Source organism: Canis lupus, chromosome 26, assembly GCF_048164855.1.
Source record: "Canis lupus baileyi chromosome 26, mCanLup2.hap1, whole genome shotgun sequence".
In the NCBI taxonomy this organism is placed as follows: Eukaryota; Metazoa; Chordata; class Mammalia; order Carnivora; family Canidae; genus Canis; species Canis lupus.
This window is the reverse complement of record NC_132863.1, coordinates 45473057-45500432: the sequence shown is the minus strand read 5'-3', so window position 1 is coordinate 45500432 and position 27376 is coordinate 45473057. Positions and strand designations below refer to the sequence as shown.

At 44.1% G+C, this 27376-nt stretch overlaps 1 protein-coding gene and 1 long non-coding RNA gene across 8 annotated transcripts; one reads left to right on the top strand and one right to left on the bottom strand.

The window, feature by feature from the left end:
* Nucleotides 1-27: 27 nt before the first annotated feature.
* On the bottom strand, nucleotides 28-26161 carry STX16 (syntaxin 16). 7 transcript variants are annotated; one of them, XM_072801574.1, is made up of 9 exons: nucleotides 25316-26157; nucleotides 17304-17315; nucleotides 10348-10455; nucleotides 9819-9959; nucleotides 8708-8873; nucleotides 7557-7648; nucleotides 6853-6996; nucleotides 5478-5558; nucleotides 28-3084 (listed from the first exon to the last, which is right to left on the bottom strand). In XM_072801574.1, the coding sequence occupies exons 1-9, from the start codon at nucleotides 25394-25396 to the stop codon at nucleotides 2980-2982; spliced, it is 930 nt and encodes a 309-aa protein (XP_072657675.1). In that variant the 5' UTR covers nucleotides 25397-26157; the 3' UTR covers nucleotides 28-2979. The 7 variants fall into 7 exon arrangements, with proteins under 7 accessions (XP_072657675.1, XP_072657678.1, XP_072657674.1 ...); XM_072801577.1 differs by lacking the exon at nucleotides 17304-17315 and adding an exon at nucleotides 10579-10694 and having other exon boundaries at nucleotides 25316-26155; XM_072801573.1 differs by lacking the exon at nucleotides 17304-17315 and having other exon boundaries at nucleotides 25265-26157.
* On the top strand, nucleotides 16755-25386 carry LOC140618710 (uncharacterized). Its single transcript, XR_012018785.1, has 2 exons — nucleotides 16755-21314; nucleotides 25189-25386. It is a non-coding gene; the product is annotated as an uncharacterized lncRNA (long non-coding RNA).
* Nucleotides 26162-27376: the final 1215 nt, after the last annotated feature.

The window sequence follows — 27376 nt, the reverse complement described above, 5'->3', positions numbered from 1 at the left end:
TAAAATTAATACTAGGATTGCAGGATGTTCTTTAATCCGCATGATTGCTTTATTGTACAAAAAGTTTCCAGTAACAGTAAATTAGTTTTAAAAAAGGACAAAAAAAAAAAGTCATTTTGGATAGAAGCGCTTCACTAATTGCTTTATTTAAGCACACAAGAAAAAAAGTCTTATCTGACCAATTAGGTTGGAAGGGTTTTATTACCTTTAAGAAGCCATTAGCTAGGATAAAACACTGAAAGCACTTGTGTCAAAACAAATAAATAATGCTCTCTCAATTAGCAGAGAAAGCAGTAAATCCGTTAAATTAGAGACATACACTGCTTCACGCCCATGGCAAAGCTAGCACCCCCACCCCCAAATTAATACAAGAGACAGTAGATTTCAGTTACGACCTAGGGAAAGATCAGGAGCTTTGGAGACCTGACAGTAAACATTTACTTCTCTCGTCCCCAGTCCCATTCGAGGAGCCACCCCAGGACACGGAAGGGAGCAGGTGCTCAGTGGCTGAGCCCAGAGCTGCCCAGAAGGAGCTTTCCCTGCTGGCCCTCTTCTCTGGTTGCATCCCAGGAGAGGGGAGGGACCCCCCCCACCCCCACCCTGGAGCCCAACAGAGAGGGATGGCTTGGCCTTCCCACAGACAATGGCTGTCTGCAGGAAAAGGAGCCCCCATCGCCTTCAGCCGGGAAGAATGACCCCAAGGGTACTAGGACTCCATTACCAATTTTCTCTTACTTCCTCCAAGGCTGTTGATCTTTCCCTAAGTAAAGGCTCAAAAGAAAAATACAGTGTTTCGCACAGGCTCTGGGGCTGCTTCCCGCCTTGGGACAAGGGAATGGCAGAGACAGCTGGGGCTTTCGCTGGCACTGCACTGGCTTCACACCATTCGAGATTCTTAAAACCACTCCTATTTAGATCTATTATTTTACCCAGATGGGTTGGGGGGTGCAAAAACCAACCCCTATCACCCCCTATCAACTGAAAATAAATATAAATAAACGGTGAATTTTTTTTTTTTTTTTTTTTTTGGTGATCCTTTCTTAAAAGGTCACCTTCCTTCAAGGGAAGACTGAGCATCTTAAAAGCTTTACCAATAATCCAGCACCACCACTGCAGACTGTCAGGGAGGGAAGACCCCTGATCCTCAGGCCCCGTTCCTCGGAGCGCTGGTCTCGGGGATCGGGGATCGCCTCGACTCTGCCACTGGATTAGAATCTGCTGTGAGCAGACAATGCCTCGAGCTATTCTCAAGATCTGTAGAAGCCCCACATTTCAGGGGTGATCAGGTAGGTGGTGGATTTGTTTTCCTGACCTTTCTCCCTAATAAATAATTGTCAGGGAATACCATGCGATTTCCCGAAATGCCAGGGACACCCTTAGATCATTCCACAGCCACATCAGTAATGAGAAATCAGTGGGGGCCTGAAGTCGCAAACAACTTGGAAAGGGAAGGCTGGAGCGTGGGTTTGGGTATTAATACCATGATCTGTTTGGATGACTTGAACCTCTGGACTTGAGTTTAAGTTTCTGGAAACAACTTCAAAGTCAATTCTAAAGAGACATTTTATGTGATTGATCCAAATAAAACATAGCACATTTAATGAGGTCATGCTCTTCTTAAACGTTTTTAGGAGAGGCAAACAACAATGGAAAAGCCATCGAAAATTATACAAAGACCATTAAAAAGATACCGTTATCTCAAGACCAAATAGAACATGAACAACTTCAGCTTTCAAAGTTACCATCACCTTACACATTATTCTACAGTTCCAGGAATATATTCGAGCACCATATTGATAATAGGTAAGTAAACGGCAAAGGCCTACTTTGGCGATCTGATTCATGCTCATACAAATGAGGGATTTCCTAATCAAGATTTTCAGAATCTGCAGGAACATGCCTACTTTCGGGGCATGTTAAGTAGCAGTGGAAGAGCCGATAAATCATACCACGGTGGAATATTTTACTTTGAAATGGAGTGATGTTTGGTTAATAATTTGAGATCCACTAATCCTAAATGGGGTGACCCATTTAGAATGGCCTCTGTGTAAATTCACAGTTCATTAAATGGTGTCTGGTTTGAACAGGCCATTATGTGGTTAGTATATAAGTAATGGATTGAGCAAGGACGGCTGGGGACGAGTACAGGGACACACTGGCTGACTCTGGTGACTTTCATGACACTGCCAATCTTCTATTTTCATGTTTTCATGTGAGGTTGGTTCAAATCACCAACTTTTAAATTTAGGTGGTTTTGTGAGTAACCCCTTTTGGTTTACAGTAGAAAATGCAGGGCACAAATTCTAGATGAGGAATAGTCCATTTACAATTAATTTAAACTTATGAAGCTGTTTTAACTGGCCCATCTAAATGTGTTAATTAACATCAATGATGGTTTCTTATTTTTCACACTTTGTTACTCTGATCATTAACAGTGATGGAAAAGCTAAATTAAGTTAATGGGGAACGGATTATAAATTCTTAAAGGACTTCTCAGTTTGTTTTCAACTGGAAAATATACAGAGAAAGATGAAGAGGCATTTTTGCCTCTACTCATAAATTTTTGGTACCAAATTTTTTAAAAACCACATGGTTTTTAAAAAAATGTTTCCAAAAATTATTTTAACATGCTGCTCAGACATGACGGCTAAAAAAATAGCATATGCACATACAGTATCAACCAGCTTGTGGCGTGCCTGTAAACATTCAACTCATTTTCTCTTTCTAAAAAAAATATATGTTATAACCGATGACAGAGCTCAATCTCTATTCTGCAGCAGTAGCAAAGGTCCTTAAATTCTTGACCATGAAGGAAAACCAGAAGCCCGTTCCCTCTGCTTGAGCACGACTGCGAGGAGTCCAGGCCAGTGCTCGCTGCCCCCACGCGGTCCGCGGCCCGTGCCTCTGCTGTGCCCGCAGGGCGGCCGAGCCCCTCGCGCCGGGAGTCCAAGCAGGCGGCACACGCAGCCCCACGGACGCCTAGTGAGACTTCACGCCGATGAGGACAACAATGAGGACAACGATGAGGACAAATAATATTAAAATCACAAGCATCTTCCGATTCTTCTTTTGATACTGCTCTGCCTACAGAGAGAGGGGGGAAAAGGCCGTCATTTTCCCAAAAATCCAAAATCAAGCCTCGCTTGCTTCCAGTTCTGGGCTTGCAGTCTGTCTGTGTCACTGGCATCTCTGCTACGGGCTACGTCACATCATTATAATCCCTTCTACCAATTCAAGCAAATTTAATCAACACAGCGGACAACTTCCATGACCCTGGAGCCACCTATTTACCCCAGATGCACTAATGCAAGGGGGGGAGGGTGCTGGAATCCACTCTTAAGACAAAGGCTAGCAGGAGGAGTCCAAGGATTGGCTACGTGGCCCCGCTTCTCCTACTTCCACTGACTGGGAGGAAGCCTTCTTTCAACGAAAGCCTCCCGTCTCTGGATACAGTTCTTTGGATGAACGCACACCTCCTTCACTGTGACGTCAAAATACTGGCTAAGGTTACCCCAGCCAGCGCGTGTAGAACTGGTGGGCCCGCGGGGGGCCGTGTTCTGCCTCCCCTGATTTTGGAAATAAGAACACACTCCTCCCTTTGAAATAGCAATGGGAAGAGTGTGCCCCATGGCTCTCAAGTGCAGAAAGAACCGCCCTGAGATAATCTCTCGCTGTGTTTCTGCTTCCAGCGCTCAGCATCCTCACAGTCCTCCCCTGCAAACTTCAGCCTGGATGCCCCGGGCTGGGGTAAACCCTCAGTTACACCATGCCTCTTGTGCACAAATGCAAAAATGCCTCACCTGGGTTCCTGGGAACTGACCAGAGAAAGGAGCGTGGACAAGGAGGAGGTTCTGCGGGTGTCGCTAACCATACCTAGGGACAGCATGCCCTGCCCTTCCCCAGGCGGGGCCCTTTCCCAGGGAAGGACATGAAGGAGACAGCTGGATGGAAACGTCTGCTAAGAAAATCCAATCTTTTCTGCTTTACTTCCATGTTTCCCCACCAACCTCCTGACTGGTAGTTCTGTTACCTAAGAACTACACCCACTGGGAGCCACTCATCAGCCAGGAGGAAACATCAGGATGGACAGGTTAACCTGTCTGGAGAATCTGGCCTGCATGAAGCCACTCCCAAGGCTCAATCCTCCTTCGATGAGGTGACTGCCAAGGAAACGGCCAGCCATGCCACTGACAGCAATGTGACTTGAGAGATAAGACGGAGCATGCTTACTTTTCTAATAAGGAACCCAGAACACCAGGGAAACCAATACTAAATGATATACTTTAAAGCCTCTCAAAATGATTTATAAAGTAGAACCTAACACAAAATTTTTAGTTCCCACTAGATTTGTACACTCCTGCGGAGAAAGCTTTGCCCTTTATCTGTGCTTTATTACAAAACATGTTTCACTAGTTTTTATTTAAGAAACTTCAAAACCAATGCATAATTCAACAGCATATCAGAAACTGGATATTATAGAGTGGAAAACTCAAGTTAGTTATAACTGTTTTCATACACAAGGCTCGGCAGCAAAATGAATCTAAATGCTTAAAAAGCCCTCTGCCTACCAGAGGCAGGCCTTTTCTTTCCATCGTGCGTTAGAGTCTTATTCCCACCCTGCTGCGGCAGTGAGCACACGAAAGAGAAAGCGAAGGGTTTCTGGTCAGACCTCAGTAGGTCGGTCTCACTTTCTGTAAACCTGACACCATTCTCAGACGGGGCTGCCGGGGCTGCCGCTGCCTCAGAGGGCAACCAGCTTCAGAAAAGCGACAGAGCAGTACATTAGTGGACTGGAAAAATGCTCATTATATGGCTACAAATATCACAGGGTCTCAAAGATACAAGAAAATGGACAGAATTTATTTTACTTGTGAAGTATTAGCATTCCTTTTAAAGAAAACATGCACCCAATTATATACGAGATCCACTCAGCAGCATATGTATGTTTCTCATCACTGATGACAAGATTTCTAAGACGCTTCCCGTTTATTTTTAACAAATATCATGAAAGATATTCCGGAAATAGCTACCTTATTAGCAAAGAGTAAGAGAGCTACTCTCACTTCAACAAACTATTCTTTTCTCAAGGTAGCACACAGATATACTGCAGTAATTAAAAGGGAAAATGAGATTTTTATCTGCTCCAGAATGATCCTCTACCAGCAATTCATCAGAAAGGTGTCACAGCAAGAGACCTGAGTCAGCAGCAACAAGCACACAGAACGTTCAACACACACCTAGCAGGTGCCCATTCCCTTGATTCCCTAAAGCAAGATGATTCAAAGAATCAAAGACTTTCCAAAAGAAAGAAATGGCCAAATCTTTTATAATCTATCGTCACAGAAAGGAGTTCTCGACAACTTCAAATCGAAGTGCGAGGTGTACCTCGAACCACTCCCCACAGTACAATGGCCAACAACCCACGTGATCAGCTCTGACTAAAATGACCCCGGACACCTGGACACGTACAACATTACCTTGTGAAGCTGTTTCAAGCCATCTTCAGTTTTGATACAGGACTGCTCAACATTATAGTCAATTCTATCAAGGACTGTACCCTGGGTGATAAATGACAGTTACAGACGATCAACAACTGCAACTGGAAACGTGGAATTTCAAAACTGAGATATGCAAATTGCAGACATCATTATCCACAGGATTATCTGTTTTACTTAACTGTTGCTGTAAAGGTACACACGGAAAGCTCTGGAATCCATCATCAAGCAATATTAGGCACTCAATGGCAGAGCGCTGTGTTAGTCACAATAAAGTATAACTCATGAGAAAGAAATACTGACAAATTGAGGTTTCTTTTTTGGATTTAGCCACTCTAAGATATGCCACATTCAGACTTACTGGGGCTTTAAAAAAATATACGGTTCAGTGGAAATAGGCTCTGAGAGGCGAAAGGCTGGCTTCTGTGCCCATTTGCCGCTTAAATACTTGGATTCAAGTAAGCAGAGAGAGCTGGTTAAGCTAGACCCGGTTATGATTAGGCCTGGAAATAGACTGTCCTGTCTATAAACGTCAACACAGGTTTCCATGGGTCAGAGCAAAGACGGTGAGCTCCAATCCACCATGTAAAATTACACGTTTGCCTCAAGGAGAATTTTGTTTTTAATTGTTTAATCTGTCGGTTCAAACAGAGAGAAGGGAACACCAGGCTATGTGGAAGAACAGGGCTCTTAATGGAACACACTGTATCAGAAGAGATAGCAAGAGCAGTTCCTTGGGAACCGTGGGAGTAATTACTGTAACTAGATCTTCCATGGCCTCAACACTCCATTGTGCAGCTGGTTGCAGGGGGATCAGGACCCAAATCCCTGCTGGCAAGATAATAAAATACCCTAATCAGATTGTAACAGTGAACAAACAATTTAATTCTACTTGAAAGCTAGTGGTTCCAGTTGCCCTTACACAATAACCTGCCAAAATTAGCAGGGAAACCTTATCTATTGCCAGAATCATTGCTGAGTGGGGGCAGAACCCACCAGACCCCCGAAGTAGGGTGGTCCCATGAGCATCCTTGGTGTATGGGCAAAGAATCTGAGATCTTCTACTGATACCTATTTTTTACTTAAAAAATAAAAGGTTATCAATAGTTTTATAGGGAATGACATTAGTATATGCATATAATTTGCATATACAGATCTCTGTGCGGAGAAAATATACACATATTTGTGTGTGCATGTACACACAAAAGTGTGAGCACACACAACATACATACATACATACGTGGAAGGGCAGGAGGGTCAAATTTTGTTTCCTGACAGGAATACGGAATCAAAAGTCTCAAGAAGGACCAGATGTCATGGCAGGAAAACTCAACGATGAGGAAGGTAAACCACGTACCTGCTCCACAATCATTGCTCCTAAGTCCCTAAATATTTCATTCAGGTCAGAAATGGACTGCACGATCTGGCGAATTTCCCGCTCCCTCTCCTCCACCATCAGAGTGTTCTGCTCCACCAGCACTAACTGGTCATCTGTAAAACCCTAGCAAAACAAAAAGTACAGGATTTGTGTGTCAGATTCTCTTCTCCCACCTCCAGAAAGGTATGGTGTACCGCTGTAGGTATCATTTAAAGAATGAATTCTGAAAATACTTCTATAAAGCACATAAACACAACACATAAGCACTTATTTTTCCCTAATGGGAAAGATCCAAATTCCTAAAACAAGCAGGACCTAAAGCACTAGTGGCCAAAGCAGGGGACACGAAGAGAACCCATGTCTGCAGCTACACAAGGGCTGAGTAGCAAAATCACCAGGGATAGCCTTGCACTTCTCTGGGTTCTTCCCAATGAGGGGTGTGCAGACTGCTTTCCCGAAGGTTCTGAAAGGCAGATTACAAGGCCTCCTTGTAGCCTATAGAAAGGAAGAAACAGTATGGCCCCCATGACTGTTCTTCCACTTGCTGCAAAAACTACTTGATGGATGTACAAGTCAAGCAGTGCTGACCCATTTGCATTGCACAGAAGTTACAGGTCTATGAAGAGAAGGAACAGAACTGAGCGCAAATGTACAGCAGTCAACCTTGCAGCCCCTTCACGTACCCGATCATAAAGAGTATTATCGTCTCCATCATCCATTAGTGGTACTGATGTATCAAAAAAATGCTGGGATCTTTCCTCTCGATTCTTCATGCCTATCATAGATAGGAATTCACTTTACTCGAATATGTAAACCATCCTGGTTACTGTTCCACCATTAAAAAGGGGAAATCTAGAGTAAAACTCAACAGTCAAAATGGAGATACTCTTAGCTTTACAGGAAGCCTATCTCCAACAGAGGTGGGGGGAAGAGTAAAGGATTATAAACATATAACAATATGCAAGCATTGGGGGTTATTCCAGACAAAATCACATTATAAATGTGTACTATTCACTTGATGCCAAGTGAGTGACAAAATGACACTTAAAACAATCTGAGAATCCCTAAGAGAGGCAGAAATATTTAATCTAACTGCTGCTACAAAACATTTTTTTAAATCAATATTTCTTTCCAGAAGCATCTCTAGTAACAATTCCAAATGACCCTAATCGAATTTTAGAAGTAATAAAATTAAAATACAAATATGCCAGTTGTCAGAGGGAGGGGCAATTATTATTAAATTTTTTGGAGTGTGTGGGGATATTATTGATTACAATGGCAATATAGGAAAACCCAATTTATGAGGTAATTTGAACACAGATGTGGCCAGAACCGGACTTTTCACGGCCTCCGAAGAAAAGGTAGGCTGAAATCACTTGTGCCAAAGCAGCAAGTGGCTCAACTACTCCCAAAAAAGTTTTCAGGCATTCAAATACTTCAGTTGTTATGCAAATATAAAGCTTTCATGTGATTACAACTTATTTTACTTATTTGTTAGTAGCTTCCCCCAACCCAACATCTGGAAAGCTCCATGTTTTATAAATGTGCTAGAATGATTTTCAAATTTTTGAAGCTCGACACAGAGTACGTTGTGTTTTGTTGTGTGTGAACTATTGCAACCCCGGTCCCCAGCCTCCGTCCATGGGGGCGGGGCGGGGCCAGCTGCCAGTTGCCATGGAAGGTGTGAATGTGCTCAAGGGGTTAAGGATGAGGGTACAGGAAGAAACGGAGAACTAGCAGCAAAAAGGAAGGATGAAAACAGAAAGTGGCCCATAATCCTAGTGCTGAAACTTTCATGACTCAAAATCCCTGAAATCAGCCTGGTGACACTCACGTTTGAGGTAGCCCGACTGTGCACGCCGGAAGCTGGTGGACAGCTCCTGCAGAGCCTGCGCCAGGGAGGCCACCACGTTGCGAAGGAGCCGCTCCTCCTGCTCGGAGCAGGCCCTGCGGGCCCGGCTGGGCAGAGCCTGCACCGCACGCTGGCACCTGTGAAAGAGCTGGGAGAGGAAGCACACGGCTCCCAGCGAGCCGTGAAGGGAGACCCTGAGTGCTAGTGTGTCTGCACTCACGAGTCTGAGAGACATCAAATGCTCTGTTCATCTGTTCACACGGATGAGCCTCGAGAAAGGTGACCAGATCAAAGTGATCTGAGGCCTCACTTATATGCACAGAAAGACTGATCGGGATGTGAACAAACGCTGTGTGCTTGTGCGCTGTGTGCTGGGGCACTGTGCACACATTCTCAGGCTCCATCACCACGTGTTGCTCTATTATTGCAACCTTCTCATTTAATCCCTATCACTACCCTGGGGCAGGTATTAATATTATTGTTCCCATTTTATAGACAAGAACACCAGAGTCAGAGGGCTTAAATGAGAACCACGGTGTTGTTACCCTGCTAAGAGCTGGAATTCAAACATTGCAACACCCAGGGCTTTCCTACAGCACATCACCCCTTCACCGATGACCAGCATCAGGAGACGAAGACAAATAAAAAATGTACACACTAAAGTTTACACGCTAGTCATATAATTTAAAATTACTCAAATTTAACATTTTACAAGGAATTTTTCTAAGGTACTGAGTTTCTCGAGGATACTAATATACTCAAGCCTAGGGCAACAGCTCCCAATCTTTTCCAATTATGAGGACCATTTTTTAAGATGAATAATTTTTAAGCACTAGCGTACAATAGAAGTTAGTCCGTTCACAGTGGTAACTATCACAGCTGAGAAAACAGTCTCCATTCCTCTAAGACCATGCTGATACCTGGGGGAGCTCAGGTCCTCCTGTCCCTTTGTGAACTTCAGGTTGGGAAGTGCTGCTCTGGGAAATTGGCGTGTGATCTGTTTTACAGTCTATACTTCGTGATGCCTTTTGAGGGGGTCATAAGAAGGTTGGGAAATGCCCCTTCCAACCTGGGGACCCATTTTCATCCTCACCTGAGTAATCTCTTGGGTGGTTATTTCAATGGCGTGCTCCTGCTCACTGCTGTCATCCAGGGTGGGTCTGTTTAAATGCTGGTCATGAAGGCTGGCTAATTCCTTCATCTTCAGTTTAATTCGGCCAACATCGTACTGTATCTAAACAAATGAAATCACCAGGACTCCTCTGACGCCTGCCAGGCATCTGTCTACCTCCTAGACAATTAAGCTACACTCAAGTACAGAGTTCAGGCTTCAGTCAACTTGTAGGGTAGCTGATGTGTGAGCAACTTTCAAGTCCGGTACCACGCCTCATTATACAGTTCCAGTTTCTCTCTATAATCCAAGTAGTTACTACTAACGCCAAGGTCACTAACATAACATCCCCTTTCTTTCTTGTGGTGGGTGAATTAAATAAACCTAAAGCAAAATATTTCTAGGGACATGCATTCAAGTGTAGCCAAATCAGTTTTTATGGCAGATATCTTAACAAATGTTGGCGTCATAATTACTTAAAGAAATAAAGTATGAAACTAATTCAACTTACTTCATCCACTCCATCCACCCATTTAGGAGGTGACCGTTTTGTCACACCAATTGCTGCTTCTGGATCTAAGCTAATGCCTGATACCAGAGCCATACGGTCATCAGCAAGCTACAGAGAAATAAAGGGACATTAAAAAAATTATTCATATTCCATTTTCATATGCATACTCTTACACCCTCTTAAATCTCGCTCCCTAAGAAGACAAAGAAATGGAGGAGTAAGTGCACTTGCCTGATCATAAGCTTGCTCTGATACTGCTAGGATTTGGGACTGTTTTCCTATCTTTTCATGCACCAGTTCTTAATTTTCTTGGACATACTTGTGAACATGAATTTGACTTGATCTGGCTATAGAAATGTAATAAAAAAAATCAACAAAAGATCCTTAACAGAAAGACCTCTTAGTACTAGTACTACATTTGACAGGATGGCATGAACCTCAACAATTAATGCGATCAGATACAAGTTAAAAAAAAAATACTAGGCTACAAATGGAACTCACACAAAATGTTCAATAGGAGCAAGGTTCACTTACACACATTTAGCTTATTTTGGAAATGGGGCTGATCCAGTTATCTTGGTCACAAGATCATTAACCGTGTGTTAAAATGTGTGAAAGAACTGCCTAAAACGATTAGCAAATTACCCACCATTTGGTAAAAGCAATCCTGAAAAACCTCAATGCAATCCTGACTGTCGCTTCCTTTCTTCGGCTCAATGTCCACCGGCAACGTTCTCACTTACTTTGCAATGATACCGAGAGCTCTCGTTGATTTTCCCTGTATAAGACACTGCCTTAGAAAGTCCTGAAGATGGGGAGGGAGATCGTGGGTCTGGCTTGGTTAAGCTGTTCTCTTGCCTGGAGGCAGTGAACAGGTTGAAAGAATCTTGAGGTGCCCTCCGGAGCTCAGAATTTATAATTGCCAGTTTCCAAAGATCCAAATCATGATAAAAAAAATAATGGAAAACAGTATATAAAAGTCTTGTACAGGTAATACTTTGTAAATTTTCTAAATCATAGTGTAGAAATGGATAAAGAATTTATATTGCTTTTCTCCCCCCCTTGCATTTATCTAAATTTATTTTTTCATTCATTCAGCAAATACACGTTTGCTTTTCTAATTAAGGAACACACAAAATTTAAAAATCCACAGATAAAGGGAAAAAAATAGAACATAAGGAAAAATCTACATTAAAAGAATTCTTCAAGTAATAAGCCCTAAATCCTCAACAGTTTATAGCAAGATTCCTACAAGCAAACTGGCATCTTGCATCTGCCCCCCCCCCAAAGGCCCCCACTCCCTCGCCCAGTTCTGCCCCCATGGGCTTAGGGCATTCTGTGTGTTCATGGATCACCCCGCGTGCAATGACCACACTGAAGGGACCAGAATCCTCAATAACTACTCCCAGAGCGTCTGTGAGTCGTGATTAAGTCACCAGCATTCCGCCGCCGCGTGGACCCTGCAGGACCACAGTGTCATTTCAGGTCGTAAACAAATGGTGTGTCATCCAACCTGCACGATCTGGGGCTCTGAGTCCATGAAGCGGTAATTCTCAACCACGGCCACCCTGTTTGTTTTCAAGAGTTCACTAATAGGGATCTTTGATTCTTTTTATTGTTTTAATCCTCATAGAAACTAAGTGAGCTAGGAACTATTATTTCAATCTATAAATGAGGAAATTGAAACTCAGAAAAGTTAAGTAGCTTGCCCAAGGTCACAAAGCTATTATGTGACAGATTAAAACCGGGTCGGCTGACTCCAGAAGCCCCATCTACTCCACAAGCTGCCCATCACTTTGGCAGGCCTGTGAAATATAACTGCAATTTGCTAAGAAAACAAATCAGGACAAGTCTTCAGAACGAAACACCACCAGGAAACACAGTCCTCAGACCCTCTCCGCACCAGCAGTTCCAAGGACTACAGGTCAGGCTCCCAGTAAGCGCATGTGCATCAACAAAAAGCACCTTCCCTCCCTGACCATCCACGGGTGTGGCGGTGAGGTTCAGACCTCATCCTACACAGAGCAGGGACAGACAGTGAGAAGCAGGGCCACTTATTCCTCCAAAGTCACCAAAAGATATGCAACTCTGTGCCAAGGCACAGTGACCAAAACGGGAGAGACAAACCAAAAAAGCCAATCCCAGCATCTGCCAGCTGCACAGCAGGTGCTGGACACAGAGCTGTGGGCCCTACTGGAGCAGAACTTAAACCTCAACCTCCAGCTGTTTATACCAAGCAAAACCCAAAATTGCTAAGGTACCTCTTCATGGGTCACGGCACTTCCAACGACGCCAGCTTATTATTGAATCTGCTACATTGTATTATTCTATCATTTTCAATAGAGTAATAATTTGTTTTGTTTACGGCTTTTAAATTCACAATCTCATTTTGTACCGTTTTTACTGTTTATACAAATACATTAAACTAAAAATGATATAGAGGTGATATTTACCTAAATTTATCTAGATAGTAATTAGTATCAATTTATCTGAAACAAATGAGAAATGGCAATCACACATGAAAAGTCACTTGAAGCAGATTCACCTTTTTAAGTAGTACTGAATTTTACATAAGAGTTGTGCTCCCCCCAAAAAATGCATGTAAATTAAAACTGGGGCAAACACTCTCTTTAAATGTTCTAAGGAAGCCTGTTGATGAACAGACCCCTACCCCAAGGGGACAGATGGCAGCACACGAAGCTGGCCCTAGCATCCCCGTACACTGTGTCAGGGTTTTGCCAGTAAGATAAGATTTTTTGGGACTGCCAACTTGAAATATAGGAAAAGTTGTCCCCTTTTTAATACAGTGTATAGCCACAGCTCATCAGGAAAAAGAAATTCAGCAGTACTCAAATGAAACATGTCATTTATTTTACCAGTATGAATTTAAAATTAAAAAAAAAACACCGTTTCGAGAAGGTAAACATAATTGAAAATAAATGTCAATTATTTGAAATAGGAATATGAACATTAAAAATATGTATTTTAAGTGCAAAATAATCACCCTTTCAGTTTCTAAAACCTCACTTCACATTTAAAAACACGCTTTCCTATTTTTTAAAGACCCAGGACACATCATTTTTCAAACTACCATTCTAGTCAATACAGGCTTTAAAAAAAGAAAAAGCCCAATTTTTAACTCTCTTTACTTCTCCTTGCTGAATTTTGGCTTATCCCCTCTCCGAATATAGGATACTGGTGTCTTTAAAGCTTTTCTCAAATGAACTTGTGCTTCTGCAGTAAAAAAAATCTTTCCATATTTTTTAAATTAAAAAAAGCGTTAACAGAAATTGTACGTATGAAAAGTAAGAATTTCAGAATTCTTGTCTCTGATTTGTGGCTGTGTCCTCCTAGAGCTACAGGGGTGTGCGACCCTAACCTCGATTCACCAGCGCAGGGAAATTGCAACCGAAGACCAACACAGCACACCCAAAGGCTTCTTGCTAGTCTCACTGAAGTTATCTTTTGCCCTTGGTCCACTTTAGATGTTGACATTTGTCCCTTTAAAGAGCACCAGACAGTATGGACAAGTTGTTGATCTATGGAAGGAACGTGCACACTTACATACTCTTATAAATCTGGCTGCTCCAAATATAGAGCCCTTCTACTCTTAGAAAACCCTGCCTTTACGAGAAGGCTGATTTAGTGTCCTGTAAGATTAAGGACATGGCAAAGCCTCTGTTGAGATTAGCATAGTCAGACACTCCCAGCCACCCCAAACCCACATCTAAAAAAAAATAATCTAAGTTCAACCATAATGCATTGGTAACAAGAAACAATATTGACAATTCTGGACTGTTTGTGGCAATAACATTTAAGAAGTCCAGAAAGGATGCTGAAAATCATAGCCTGGCCACTCACGCTTCCACGTGAGACTCTAGGAGCGCGTATGATGAAGTCAGGCCACGGGCATAACTCATGGGGCACGGACGGCTCGAGGACTCTGCTAATAGACAATTAGGCTTACAAAATCTCAGTTTTTTGAAGGAGTAAATAAGCACATGGATAAAAGAGAATCAAGAGATGTCAGCACTACATTGTGCTTTTAAAAATCTGTGATAAGTTTTTAAAATCGTGATTACTTTTTCTGGTTATGAAACAATAAATGTTCAAAACAGATATTTTTAAATGTACAAAAAATAGAGTAATAAAAAAATCAGAGAATCATATCATCCAGACAGATATAAATTTTGCTATTGCACTGATTTTCCTTTTTTCTCAGTTATTACACACACCCTTAAAAAAAAAATCCGTAGGGGCAATGATGGGCTGTGCTGTCGGTACTGCCCTTCCCTTCAACAAGTCTTCAGAGGGGATTGTCCTCTGAACATATTGTGCAAATATGGACACTGAGCACCCCCCACCCCTCGCCGCCCACAGCTCCCCAGCAATAGAGACTTTCTGAGCAAGAAACCAGCGGGCCCAGCCTATGGCCTGTTTCCCCACTGTATCACTTCGCCCTGCCCAGGCTATGTGGTTTGAGAGCTTGACATTTACTTCTTGTAATTTTTTATTATGTCCTATTATGAATTTAAAAAACCCAACAGCTTGGGAGATGACTTTGTTATAGGAAGGGAAGCAGATTAGAGCAGGAGCAAAGGCGAGGGGCAGATTCTTCTCTGGATAAGAGAGTAAATGGTGAGTGAGCTTCCTCCTTAGGGACACCTCACTTGGTACTTCTGGAAAACAAAGAGTAGTATCCCCAGGGTGCAGATTTTCAAGTTGATTTGAGTAGAATGATGATCTAACGTGGACACACTGCAGGATGCTACCAGATGGCTTTACTCTGGGAGACCCAAGGGATGCAGTCAGGAAATTCTGCTCAGGTCTCAACTACAAAGAGGTGGGCTTCCATCTAACTCATGCCCAGAGCTGGAGGGTCACTCTCAGTGTCCCCAGAGGGCACTGATTTGAAGCCCCACTGCAGCTCTGGTGAAGCAAGGCTCTGGATACCATTCCCAAACATTCCCAGCTCCTAACTCAGCACCTGGGAACTTAATAATGATAAATATACAATTATTAGCTGAGTCAACAAACAATAAACAAATGGAATGAAGTAAATAAAATACATTATCATGTACAGTTCTAGAAGCTATACTTCAAGATATAATGGCTCTGGATAAAGGACATGAAGGGCCAAGCGAAGTGCTGAAGAGGATGAGGTGGCCATGTGTACCCAAAACAGTGACTGGACTTTGAGTCCAGAGAATTCCAACAGCATGTGAGTTGTGTGTGGCAAACTGGCTTTCCATGTAGGGTCTCTAGTGACAGAATGTAGGGACCCCCTTTAAACACTCAGAAGCTAAGAAGAAGAAAAGCAGAAGGGCCTGCTGATTCCTACAGTGGGTGCTCAATTTGTGAAGAAGTAGGAAAGACTGGAAATGGGCTCCAAGGACAGAGCCCTAAGTAACATAGCTAGATGTGCTCCTCATCACACACTTCTTTTTGGGGGGCCACAAGCCCTGCATCTCCCAACTGTTCAGGAAGAGATAATACCTATTCTATAAGACCCACATGCATCCTATCTGCTGTGCTCCAGAGATGCTTCACTTCACTATGTGCTGCAGTGGTTTCTTCTCCCTCTAGGGCCCAAGGGCCCAGGCTCAGGCTGGGTGCTAGCAGGGAGCCCATGGTACCTGGCTCAATGAGCTACCCATTTAAGAGTAGCTGTTTTTAAATCCTACTTGTTTTTTTTAATAACAAAAGTAATACACGCACATGTTTGAAAAATAGATATCTAACCTAAGAAAAGGGCAAGTAATAGACAGGAAGTTTCCCCTCCATCCCACACCATTCCTGGAAGATGTCCACTGTTAATTGTTTATTGTATCCTTCAGAAATGTTCTAAGTACATACAAGCATCAGTGTGAGTTCTTCTTCTCAAAATCAAAAACAGAAAGAGTGGGAATCACACGTGCACACTATCTGGCAGCAGGCTCCTTGGCACTTAGTGATGGGTCTGGGAGCTGAGTCTGCTGAAGCCCACAGGGACAGGCCATGTTCTGTAAGAAGGACGGACAATCAAGACGCTACCTCATTTATTTAACTAGTTCCCGATGAAGGATATTCAAGTTGGTCCCTGTCTATTGCTATTATCAAGTAGTTAAAAAAGATTTTAGAGCTTACAGGCAGATCTTAATCTAGTTAGGAGCCTCACTGGTTTTGAAGACAGTCACCCTAATCCCACACCTCACTGGTCACACTTCTAAATTAAAACATAGCCAAAAATCACCCCCCACCACCACTCTTATTAAAAAGCCTACCCTCTGGAAAAATATTTTTACCCCTTCACGGCTGAAATAGGTAATGGAGACACGAAACGGACAGCCACAGTTCAGTCTCCTTTTTCCTCAACCCTTTCATTAGTGCTCCTAGCATAAAGTGCTATGAGTATGCACCCTCTCCATCTTCTCGGTGAACTGTTAGTAAGTCAGGAAAAGGCCAAAAGTGTTCTGCGGGAAGGGTGCAGAAAGTGGACCCCGCAATGCCAAGTTCCGTCAGCATGCACAGTGGGTCACTGGCTGCACCCCAAACCCAGGGGCCGTGAAGCCTCCTTGGCAGGTCCAGGGGGTCTAAGCCCTCCTTCCTTTAGGCTCTCCCTAGACATTGTGTCCTTTTGCACTCCACATGAGTTGCACACATAATCCAAAAAACAATCTGGCTTTTTGGAAGTTCAAGAAAAGGCTCAACCATTACTGTTGCCAAGGTTGAGACCCTTTCCTAAGAGCAGTAAATAATAATAGTTCCTTAAACCCTTCTCTAAACCACCAATTTACCTGGTGTGAAAGCATAGTAAATAAATCCTGAGGATTAAACTGTTAAACACAACAATTATAAGTAATCAAAATAAATGCTAAAATACATTTAAGCTCTGTTAGCATTCTGTATATGACCAAAGACTTCAGAAAAAACAGACATAATTTTATTAACATACAAAAATATTCAAAACACAATACCTCATCCAGCTCCTGAAGAGAGATGTTGTTCCCATCAGTCCCATCCAGTTAGGGATAGCAAAGAGAAGAGAAGGATGGGACAGACAGATAAGGTATGGTCAGTTGAGAAAATATTTTGATCTTAAACAACTCTGAAGTTGACTAAAAATAAAGATCTACTAACCAAAGCATTTAAAAAATCTCCCCCTTTTGATTGTTCCTTTAAAAAAAAAAAAAAAGCTACATCAATATACATTTACTTTTTTAATTTACTGTGATTGTTATTTCGGTGAATGAGATAGGAAACAAACAATAAACAATTGTAAAAATACAGCAAAGCAAATAAAATACACTAGCTTTAGTTTCACTAAAATATAATGCTAATCTGTTTCATAAATATAAAATATCACACACAATATTCTAAATTTCCCTTAGGAAGATAAAAATAAGGGAGCAAAGCTAAAATGCCGTTTTACTATGTCAAATAAGTGTATATTTTAGGATGCAAATCAACCCTGCAAATGCAGCAAAATTAGAAAATGAACAACCCACAAGAATCGTCTATGGCTGTATTCAGATAATATTTGAGTGACCACACATGTAAGGTCTCCACAAATTCAATCCCGCAGACACGGCTTTATCCGTGGTAATAAGCAAGCCGAGAAACCATTCTTCCCCGGAGAGAGACACAGGTGGTAAAAGAAAAGAAAAACTCTTCCCATTTGCTTGCCATGTATTATTATTAGTCTAGAAAGCACATAGTTATTTATAAAGCTATTAGAAAAGCCAGTAAACAAAACAAAACAAAAAGATTAGGAGATTTTTTTTTTAAGGGGGGTAGGAAGGAAGAAGCACCGGCAGCCAGAGGATTAAGTTTCAATTTAAAACTAAAGGTTCTTTTTCAAATCAACATGGAACTCTATCCTCTGAACAGATATTTACTAATGATAGATAATCTAAACAACTAGGTCTTTTTTTCTCTTCTACAGTATTGATCAGTGAAATAATTAGTGGTAAATTTCAATAATAAACTGTGTGGGTTTTTTAATGCTTAGCAGTACATTTAGAAAATTAAAAAACGTAACTTCCTTATTTAAAAATTAATAGTGCAAATGAAACTGGTCTATCAGGGCCAAAATATTATTAAACAATGACAGTAATAAAAAGTGTCATCGAGCAATAGTCCTCCATGTAAAAATTCAATTAGCTGATACTATAGAAAGCTGAAAGTCCTCTTCATTCCTTCCACAATTTGCTGAGAGCAAAGAGAATTATATTTGTATACACACCCTGCCCTAATAGTAGTACTAGAAGATTTTAATAGAGTAGATAGTGTCAAATGGAAATCTGATTTAATTACCTTTTACTTTAAAAAGAAAAAAAGAAAATGTTTTTATTTTTTAAAAGCTTAACATTTTTCATCAAGAAAGCACTAAAATATTTTTGTTAATAAAACAAGGCACAGGACAAAACCCCTAACTCCGGTATCTGCCTATCCATCTGCCTGTTGTGCAGCAGCTCCTGGGCATCTAATCTTTGAACAAAGTATTACTGCAAACCACGCCACGGTGAAGATCTCTGCTACACAGGAGCCTGTCCTCCTAGATTATTAACCAAGCACACACTCTGATCTTTTGGTTTCTACAATTATTAGTTGATAAGAAGTGGAATCAGAATCACGGGCTAGATAAAGCTCCTTATGTTGCAAATAAGAAAACTAAGCTTCAGAATGTATAAATCCATTTCCCTAAAGTCCCAGGGCTTAATGGCTGAGATGAGGACAGACCCAGGTGTTCAGGCCTCCTTCCACCCCACCTTCCAGCATCTCTAATGTATTAACAATTCTGGGAACTACTAGCCATAGGCACCTACTACCATACCACATTGGGAATTAAATTCAGAAGGTCATCTTTTCAAAGAGCTCCCCCCACCCCATTTTGCTACTTAAAAATAGAAGGCCTTTAAAACTCCCCCAGCCATCAAATTACCAGAAAATTCTGTCAAGACCTAAATTAAAACATTTAGAATTACCATCAGGAAAAACCAAAATACAGCCAAATGAAAACACCTTACTATACATCATCACCTTCTAAATCTTTATAATGTCTAAATCTAGGTTTCTGACCTGCCCATGGCATATAATCAAGCAAATATTGAAAACTCCAAGCAGCATGTGGAATTTATAGTCTCAAGAACTTTCTACATAAAACTGAAAAGTAAGTGGAAACCCATCTGTGTTTACTCAGGAAGTCTGGGAAAGTTAAGCAAACGGAGTTGGAAGCACAGGTCTATGCTATAGTGCTATTTACTTTATTTCCGTGACTGCCCAAATCAAAGTTTGCTTCACTTTTATCCAACAAAGTACCCTTATTCTCAAGTAAGCCTCACTGCTCATAGGGAATCTTTAGAGGCAGGAAAGCAAATGGATCTAAAGAGAAATATACAATGATTTCATACTTGGATTCTAAAGACAGAGAATGAATTTTCCAGCAGACTCAGTATGGACTAGAACCTTCAATATGCTGGTAAAAACAGACCCTGTATGGTTGCAAACTGACATATAGAAGATGCTAACCTCGTGTAAGAAGGAAAAAAAAAAACATACACACACCAAGATTTAAACAATGGGTCCTTCCATTTTGCAGGACCTGTACCACCAGTTCTGGAAAGGAAGTCAACACTACTGTGGCCCAGTGGGTTAGCACAGGGCTCTGGGGCCAGGGCCGCCAGGCAGGTGACACTGGGCAAGCTCCCTGACTCCTGCAAACCTTAGTTCCCTCATCTGCATCACGAGGAAAACAGCAGCACCTATGTGAGGATGAAATGAGGCTGCACGTGCAAAGGGCCCCTGCACCCACAGCTCAGTGCCAGGCACATGGTGAGCACTCAGTAAAACTTGGCTAATACTACAGTCTTGACTGAAGAAGGACTTTGGGTTTCTTACCACCTTAGTTAATCCTTAGTATCTTTTTTCCCCCTAAAACACACCATGTTTTATTAAAAATAATGTGCTAGTTTCAAACTAATCTAAGACCAATTAACTCTAGCTTCCATTTATAGATTATGCATTATTTTAAAGCAGAGGATAGATCAAGTGGTAAACACTAAACAAGTCGCCCCAATCCCTCTATTAGATCCATTCCAGATCAAAGGCAATCACACATCCGACAGCACCTCGTCAGATCCGAACAGCAACTCAACTACTTTTTATTCATGTCAGACTCTACACATTTTTTGGGATGATTATTTTACTTTGTAAATTCATTTCGGTTTCTTAAAGCCAAGCTGCCTATAACTGCTTGAATGAGGTGGTGTCTTAAAACCTGCACTTGGCTGAAACAATGTCAAAGTTATTTCTGCAAAGTACCGAAGCTGCTTCCCAGGATTTCTGCGTGACACTGGGCTAACGGGCACAGCGATGTTGTTGACCATTTCTCCTTTTCAAATTAAAGCTGGGGCTGTGTGCCTGGGTCAGGAGAAATAGTGCATTGGAAGAGAAATCACCTAACTCAAACTCCTCAACTTAAAAATAAGGCAAAAGATGTTAGGATTAAAAACCATGCCTACAGACACGTAATGGGTCAGCCGCAGAGCAGGACGAACCCCTAAATTCCCAGACTTTGAGTCCAGTGCTCTTTATTTCACACCTGCCCTGAGGTACAACGGTGATGGAGGAATCCAACACTGAGGCCCAAACACAATGAATGAGAAATGCCAACCACTGCATTTTGTTCCACATCTTAAAAAAAAAATTAAAAAAAAAAAAAAATCAAACCCCAGTCTAACAATTAGTTTTACTAGAATACAAGCAAAACCACAATTAAGTAGAATTTTGCTCAGCTCTGGGTGCTCAACTTGAAAGAGCAGACAGAAACACTAGATTTCATTCACAGGCAAGAAACTTAACCAGGCTGTCTGAGCCGGGGACTGCTGAGCCAGAGAAAGCTGTCGGCAACGCGAAGGCTGCAGGGTTATCATGCAGAAGAAGGAAGAGGCTTCCCGTGTCAGAGACCCTGAGGGCCTGAACGAGAGGTATGACCGCAGGATACAAGGTACAGGGTTGGGGATTCATACGGGCGAATCCTTTTTTTGGTAGCACAAGAGGTGGGGGTGAATGGCTGCTGGAATTTCCTATAGGCATCACGGAACGTGGTCAAGGACGGGAGGTAGAGGGGTTATCACAGAGGGGATGTTGGGTCAAGGACCTTTAGGTCTCTGCTGGCCCTCCGGACTTAGCTTGTTTTGTCACTGTACATCCTCCTTCAATTCCTGCTTAGCTGTGACATATTTGCCTGAATGCTGCCCAAATCTGTTTTAGTATGCATATATATAGGTCCACACAATAAGCCCACCATCACCATCACCCAACTTGTTTTTTTCCCTCTAACTAGGATGCAAAAAAAAAAAAAAAAAAAAAAAAAAAAAAAAAGAAAAGAAAGGCATGTTTAAGTTTCTTGAATGATAGGGCTTTAGGTGTACTTTGTTTTGAGGGGTGTGAGGTACATACGTGTATCAACTTTACAGTCAATTTCCACAGCCTTTTCCTTAAATAAGTTTGTGAAAATTCAGATTTAAAACTTGAAAACAAAACAAAACAAAACCTCCACAGCCTCCCCCCCAAAACTATCAGTTCAATGTGATTTAATTTGGGTTGTGTGTGAGGTAACAAGCACACTGAAATGAACTTCTGCAGCTTTTTTTTTTTCTTCTAATGAGGAATTAGAAATTTCAGGTTATGATTTTTTAAATCAAGTTAAACTCTAGAATTTGGTTGCTTCCTTTTTAATTACCTAAGTTTTAGATATTTACAAATTGTTTCTCCTTGTTTTATTCATGCCTTTAATGACCTGTATCTTTTTAAAGTTTTTACTTAAAATTTTTCAAACATACAGAAAAGTATGTAAAATGGAATAATGTCTCTCCACATGTTTCTCAGCAGACTTAACAATCAGTAACACTTTGCCTTACTGGTTTCATTTATGGAGGGTTAGTATATACAAAAGTGGCATTTTAACATTTGACTACTAAACATTTCAGTAGGTATCTCTAATAAAATTAACAAATTTAATTATCATTAGTTTAATTAATAATTTCTTAGTACCACCTAAAACCTAGTTCATGTTCAAATTTAATAGCTAGGATTTTGTTTGATTTGCTAGATGGTTTTGAAATTTGCAATTCAGAAATGAAGTATTAACATTGCTATGAGCTGGACATGCAGTGAAAAACACTGCATAAGTTATTTGATAAAGTTTTTAAAAACTGTGTTAGATGTGGCTTTCCCCCAAAAATGTTAGCACTTTCCCAACTTCCAGAAAAGTCCAAAGAATTATACCCTCCACTTAGTTAACGTCTTGCCATGTTTGATTTTGTGTGTGTTGTGTGTGCAGAATAGTTTCTGTTGAATCAACTGTAAGCAAACTGAAGATTGCCAGTTTGAATACTTTGCCCCTAAATGCTTCAGAAAAATCTGACATGCCATGTGTTTTTTTTTAATGCAAACAATCAAAAATACGAATGTGTGCTTTCTTTTTAAATTCTAACTCAAGCAAACCATTTTTGTTTAATTGCAAATTCTATTTTTTTTGATTCTCTGGACTACAAGAATGTTTTCCATGATCTGATTGCTTACAATCTGAGAAAGATTTCAAATAGACTAATCTAAGCATGTAACATTTTAAATGGTAAAGCATATAAAAAATATTTTTTAATGTTCTTAGATATGTATATTTAGTCTGATTCAGAAATCTGTTTTCAAGAAATTGTCTGAGTTTGCTATACATGTCTGTACCTTTTGTTAACATTATCTTCTTTTTTCCAAATTATATTCTCCAGCTATCCATATTTAATTATCTGCCTTAGCTTAACACATGTATTTTTTTAATTGCCTAACTTAGAAAACCATTTAAAAAATTGGTTTGACTTAGAAATGGACTTCTAAAAAGCTGCCCGGCTTAGACACCACGTTTCTAAACTGTCTGACTTAATGATTAATAATAATAATAATAAAAGTCTCATGTTACCCAACGGTTCAGGGTGTTTTGAACCTTATATGATTAAAAATTTAAAAGCAAACAACGTTTTTCAATAAAGTAAAACCAGTACCTTAGAAACATCAACGCAAGTTTTAGTCCTGTGGGGTTTTTCCCCCCCCCATCAGGTAGCATAAAATCAAGTCATGTAAGGAATATGCAATTTTGACATCTTATTTGATAAAACTAAAGTTCCATTGAGGAGTTTTATTCATTCCGTTTCTACTCTCTAATTCTTGGCTTATTTCAGAACATTCTTTCCAAAATCAGCATTGAAATTAGCCCGTGTCCACTTACACTTATTTCAGTATAGTACCATTTCTTTCAGTTAAATGCAGAAAAAAACCTTCAAATTCTCAAGTAAATAAAAATCTAAACACACTCCGTCCATGTTTTCTATGCTTTTTGGACCTGACTTTACATGATTTTATTCCTGAAACTGTTCACACGGCTTAAATTAGCTTTTCTATAGGAGCAATACGGCCAAAGACATTTTCCACTTGTGATTTACAAAAAGGAAAAACTGTCTTTGCGGATGCTCTGTCAATAATCAAGACCCATGACATGATTTTTCTGAAGCATTTAGCAAAGTCCTAAAGGAAAAAAATTAAAAGGCAATATGGTTCCTAAGAGGTGAAATAAGTGTGAGATCCCCACAGCTGTATATTTCAAGTATAATCCCTGAGAATCTGGTTTGGGGTGACTTTATTTCCCTCATCCTCCAAGCCTGTCTCTGTTCAAACCTAGCCAGTCTACAGCAAGGAGCTCCCACCCACTCCCTACCACAAACTAGTTTCATAACTTCACTTTTCAATTTAAGGTATTCCCAAGCTCATCATCGTCTTGCATAAACCATGCCTACCCGTCCCCTCATTTATCAGAGCAAGAAACTGAAGCTCAGAAAAGGAAAGGAGACCTCATCAAAAAACAAACAAAACCACCTCAGTCATCTTCCCAGGCCTTCCCTAGAACAGATTCTACCGCTGGACTAAAGAAAGGTTCAGGTTAAATAAATTAAAAAAAAAAAAAAAAAAAAGTGCTATTTTGAAGGTTAATTTTCACAGACACACATACACACCACGTTTTTTTCTTTTTCTTTTTTTTTAAGTTCGAATGGAGGGAAAAGCTTAATTTCCTGTGTGGGAAATGGAAAACGAAGAACCTAGCACCTTACAGGTCTCACAAACACGAGCCCCCAGGAAAAAAAAAAAAAAAAAACAGAGAGGCAATTATTCAGAGGGAACGCGGCCACACCGAGGAGGGCAGCGAGGCCATTAAAAGAAAACGGGTGGGAAAGGCTAAAAAAAAAAAAAAAAAAAAAAAGGCAAACAACAACACCAACCAAAAAAAAAAAAAAAAAAAAGGCGCAAAAAAAAAACCCACAACAAAACACAACACACACACACACACACACACAAAGCCTCCTCCTTTTGGGGGTGGAGGGGGTTTGGGAGGGTGTCTTTCATTTGCAAGGATCCGGGCTCTGTGATCCTGCAACCCCAGCTCTCAGAACCAAAGTGAGGCCCAGCGTGGGGGTGGGGGGAGGGGGCCTGCAACGGAAAGAAACAAAAAGGCTCCAGAAGGGCCCCCATTTCCCCCACCCCCACCCCCAATCTTCGTGTTAAAACATATGTAAATGGGAGGCGGCCAGTCGTGCGGCGACGGGCCCGAGCCCCGGCCCCGGCCCCGGCCCCGGCCCGGGCGGGGGTGGGGGTGGGGGTGGGGGTGGGGAGGTGGAGGTGGGGGCGGGGGAGGGGTGCGGAAGTGCGGAGCGCGGGCCTCCCGCTGGCGGCTCCCCGTCCAGGGTTATGGGCGCCCCCGGACCCTGCGTTTCCGGTGCCTCTGAGGCTGCTCACTCTTCTTTCCTTCCACAGAGAGACAGACAGACAGACAGACAGGCAGCCCGCAGTGCACACGGGCGTGCGTCGGGGGGGCCGCCGGGAGACTCACCGCAGCAATGCTACGTGAATGCAGAGGGCTGGAGGTGGTGTGACTACTCACTTGCTCGGCTAACAGCTGCCGGGTTTGGATGGAATTATTCCGCAACAACAAGAAAGCGTCGGTTAAACGCCTGGTGGCCATGCCTCACCCTTTGTGACCCCCCGCTCAGGGGCCCCCCGCCCACTTAGCGTCCTGGTTTGTTCACTTTCTTTCCGGCGGCCCGGCCGGGGCGGCCCACCCTGCACAGAGGCCGCGCGGGACGAGGCCTGGGGCCCCGCGGCGCCGCGTTGCGCCTCGCCGAGGCGCGGAGACCCCTCCCCAAATAACCTCCTAGGCTTGCCAATTGTCTGACTCCCCCTCCTCAAGGCCGGCCTTCGATCTCCAAGCGCCGGAATCCCCCCAATCCGGGCCTCGCTGGCCCGCGTCCCGGAGACCCCACCCCAATCCGGCCTCGGATCTACAAGCGTCTGGCCCGCCAATCCGGCCGTGCACGGGGAGGCCCTGAAGCCCCCTACCCCGCGGGCTCGGGGACCCCCGGGGGCCCGCGGCCCCTGCCCCCGCGGCCTGCCTCGGACTCAGTTTCCCCGCCAGAGGCCCGGCCCGCGCCTCCTGGTGCTGGGGACGAGCCGGGGCGGGCCCGGGCCCTGGACTCCAGGGCGCCCGGCCCCCCCCGCCCCTCGCCTGGGCCTCGTGCGGGCCTGCTCAGGCCCGGGCCCGGCCGCCTGACCCCTTCCCCTCCGGGGCGGCCTGGTCCTCCACTGCCACCGCGGCCTGCGGCTCCGGGAGGGCAGCGGGGCCTGCTCCCCGCACTCCTCACTCCCGTCCGGCTCCCTCCATCCCCGGATCTGACTGCAGCTCGGCCCCGGGCCGTTTCCGCGCTGTGGTCCCGGGCTCTGGCGTCCCCCCTGGCCCTCTTCCTGTCCGTCCCTCGCGAGTGCCCCCCTGCGACGTTCGCTAGGCTTGCTCGCAACGTTCCGGGCGCGGGAGCTCCCTGCCCGGCTGCCCCAGGGCGCGGGAGCGCTCCGCCCTCGGCTCCCGGGGCGCTCCCTGCCGGGGCGCTCCCTGCCGGGGCACGGGCCGGCCGCCGCCCGGAGCGGGCCCGGGCCCCGGGAGCGCGCGCGCGGGCGGGCTCGGGCCTCGGGGGCGCGACCCCCGGGCCGCGCGGCGCTGCCAGGGGGCCTGGGCGCGCACGTTAGAGTGGAGGCGGGCGGCAGGCAGATGCGGGCCCGCACGGAGCCCAAGTCGGAGGCGCGCGGACTTGGGGCGGGAGAGCAAAAGTTGGAGACGACTGCCTCTGGAGGCCGAGCACGCGCCACTGCAGGCCGCGGCGCGCGCTCGCTTTTTTTTTTTTTTTTTTTTTTCTTCGATTCTGAAAAAAGATGTATCCGAAAAACAACCAGGAGAGAGAGAGAGGGAGAGAGGGGGGAAAACACACAAAAACGAGCGCCAGCTCGGAGGCCGCCCGGCCGTCGGGGGTCGCGGGGGGCGCAGGCCCTCCCCCGCCGCCCGCCCTCTGTAGGGGGCACTGCAGGGTCGCGGAAGCTCGAGCCGAGAAGTTCCCCGAAGCTCGGCCGGACCCCCGCCCTGCGCGCTCAGCTCCGTCCTGCCGGGGGGCGCCGGCGCCGCCGACCGACCTGGGGGCCCCGCCCCCGCCCGGCCCCGCGCCCCCCCCCGTGCCCCTCACCCCGACCCGGCCGACCAACCCGCCCGCACCCGCCTTCCCGCGCCGGGCCCCGCGACCCCGACGCGCCGTCCGGACCGGGGCTGGGCTGCGGGCGGGGGCTCCGCGGGGGGCTCCAGGCGCCCGACCCCGACCCCGAGCCCGAGCCCCGCCGAGCGTCCGACTCGGGGCCGCTCCACGCGCGCCCCGAAGTCCAGGCCCGAGCGGGCGCCGTCTGGGCCCAGCGGCCGGGGGGTCTCGGAACCGGGCCGAGAGCGCCTCCCCGGGCCCAGGGGTCTCGGAACCCGGCCGGGAGCGCCTCCCCGGGACTCGGCGGTGGGGTCTCCGGGGCGGGAGGTCACCCCCAGCGTGCGCCGTCGGGGCCCAGCAGCCTTAGGGTCTCGGAACCGGGCCGGGAGCGCTTCCCCGGGCCTGGGGGTTTCCCAGAACCGGGCCGGGAG

Excerpts from the sequence above, each read along its gene's own strand:
- STX16 (XM_072801573.1), bottom strand. The coding sequence starts at position 25,396 with ATGGCCACCAGGCGTTTAACCGACGCTTTCTTGTTGTTGCGGAATAAT. Across the intron at positions 9,960-10,347 it reads GGGTGGATGGAGTGGATGAA|ATACAGTACGATGTTGGCCG; the intron begins GTAAGTTGAATT and ends TCATTTGTTTAG. Across the intron at positions 6,997-7,556 it reads ATAATACTCTTTATGATCGG|GGTTTTACAGATGACCAGTT; the intron begins GTACGTGAAGGG and ends TTGTTTTGCTAG.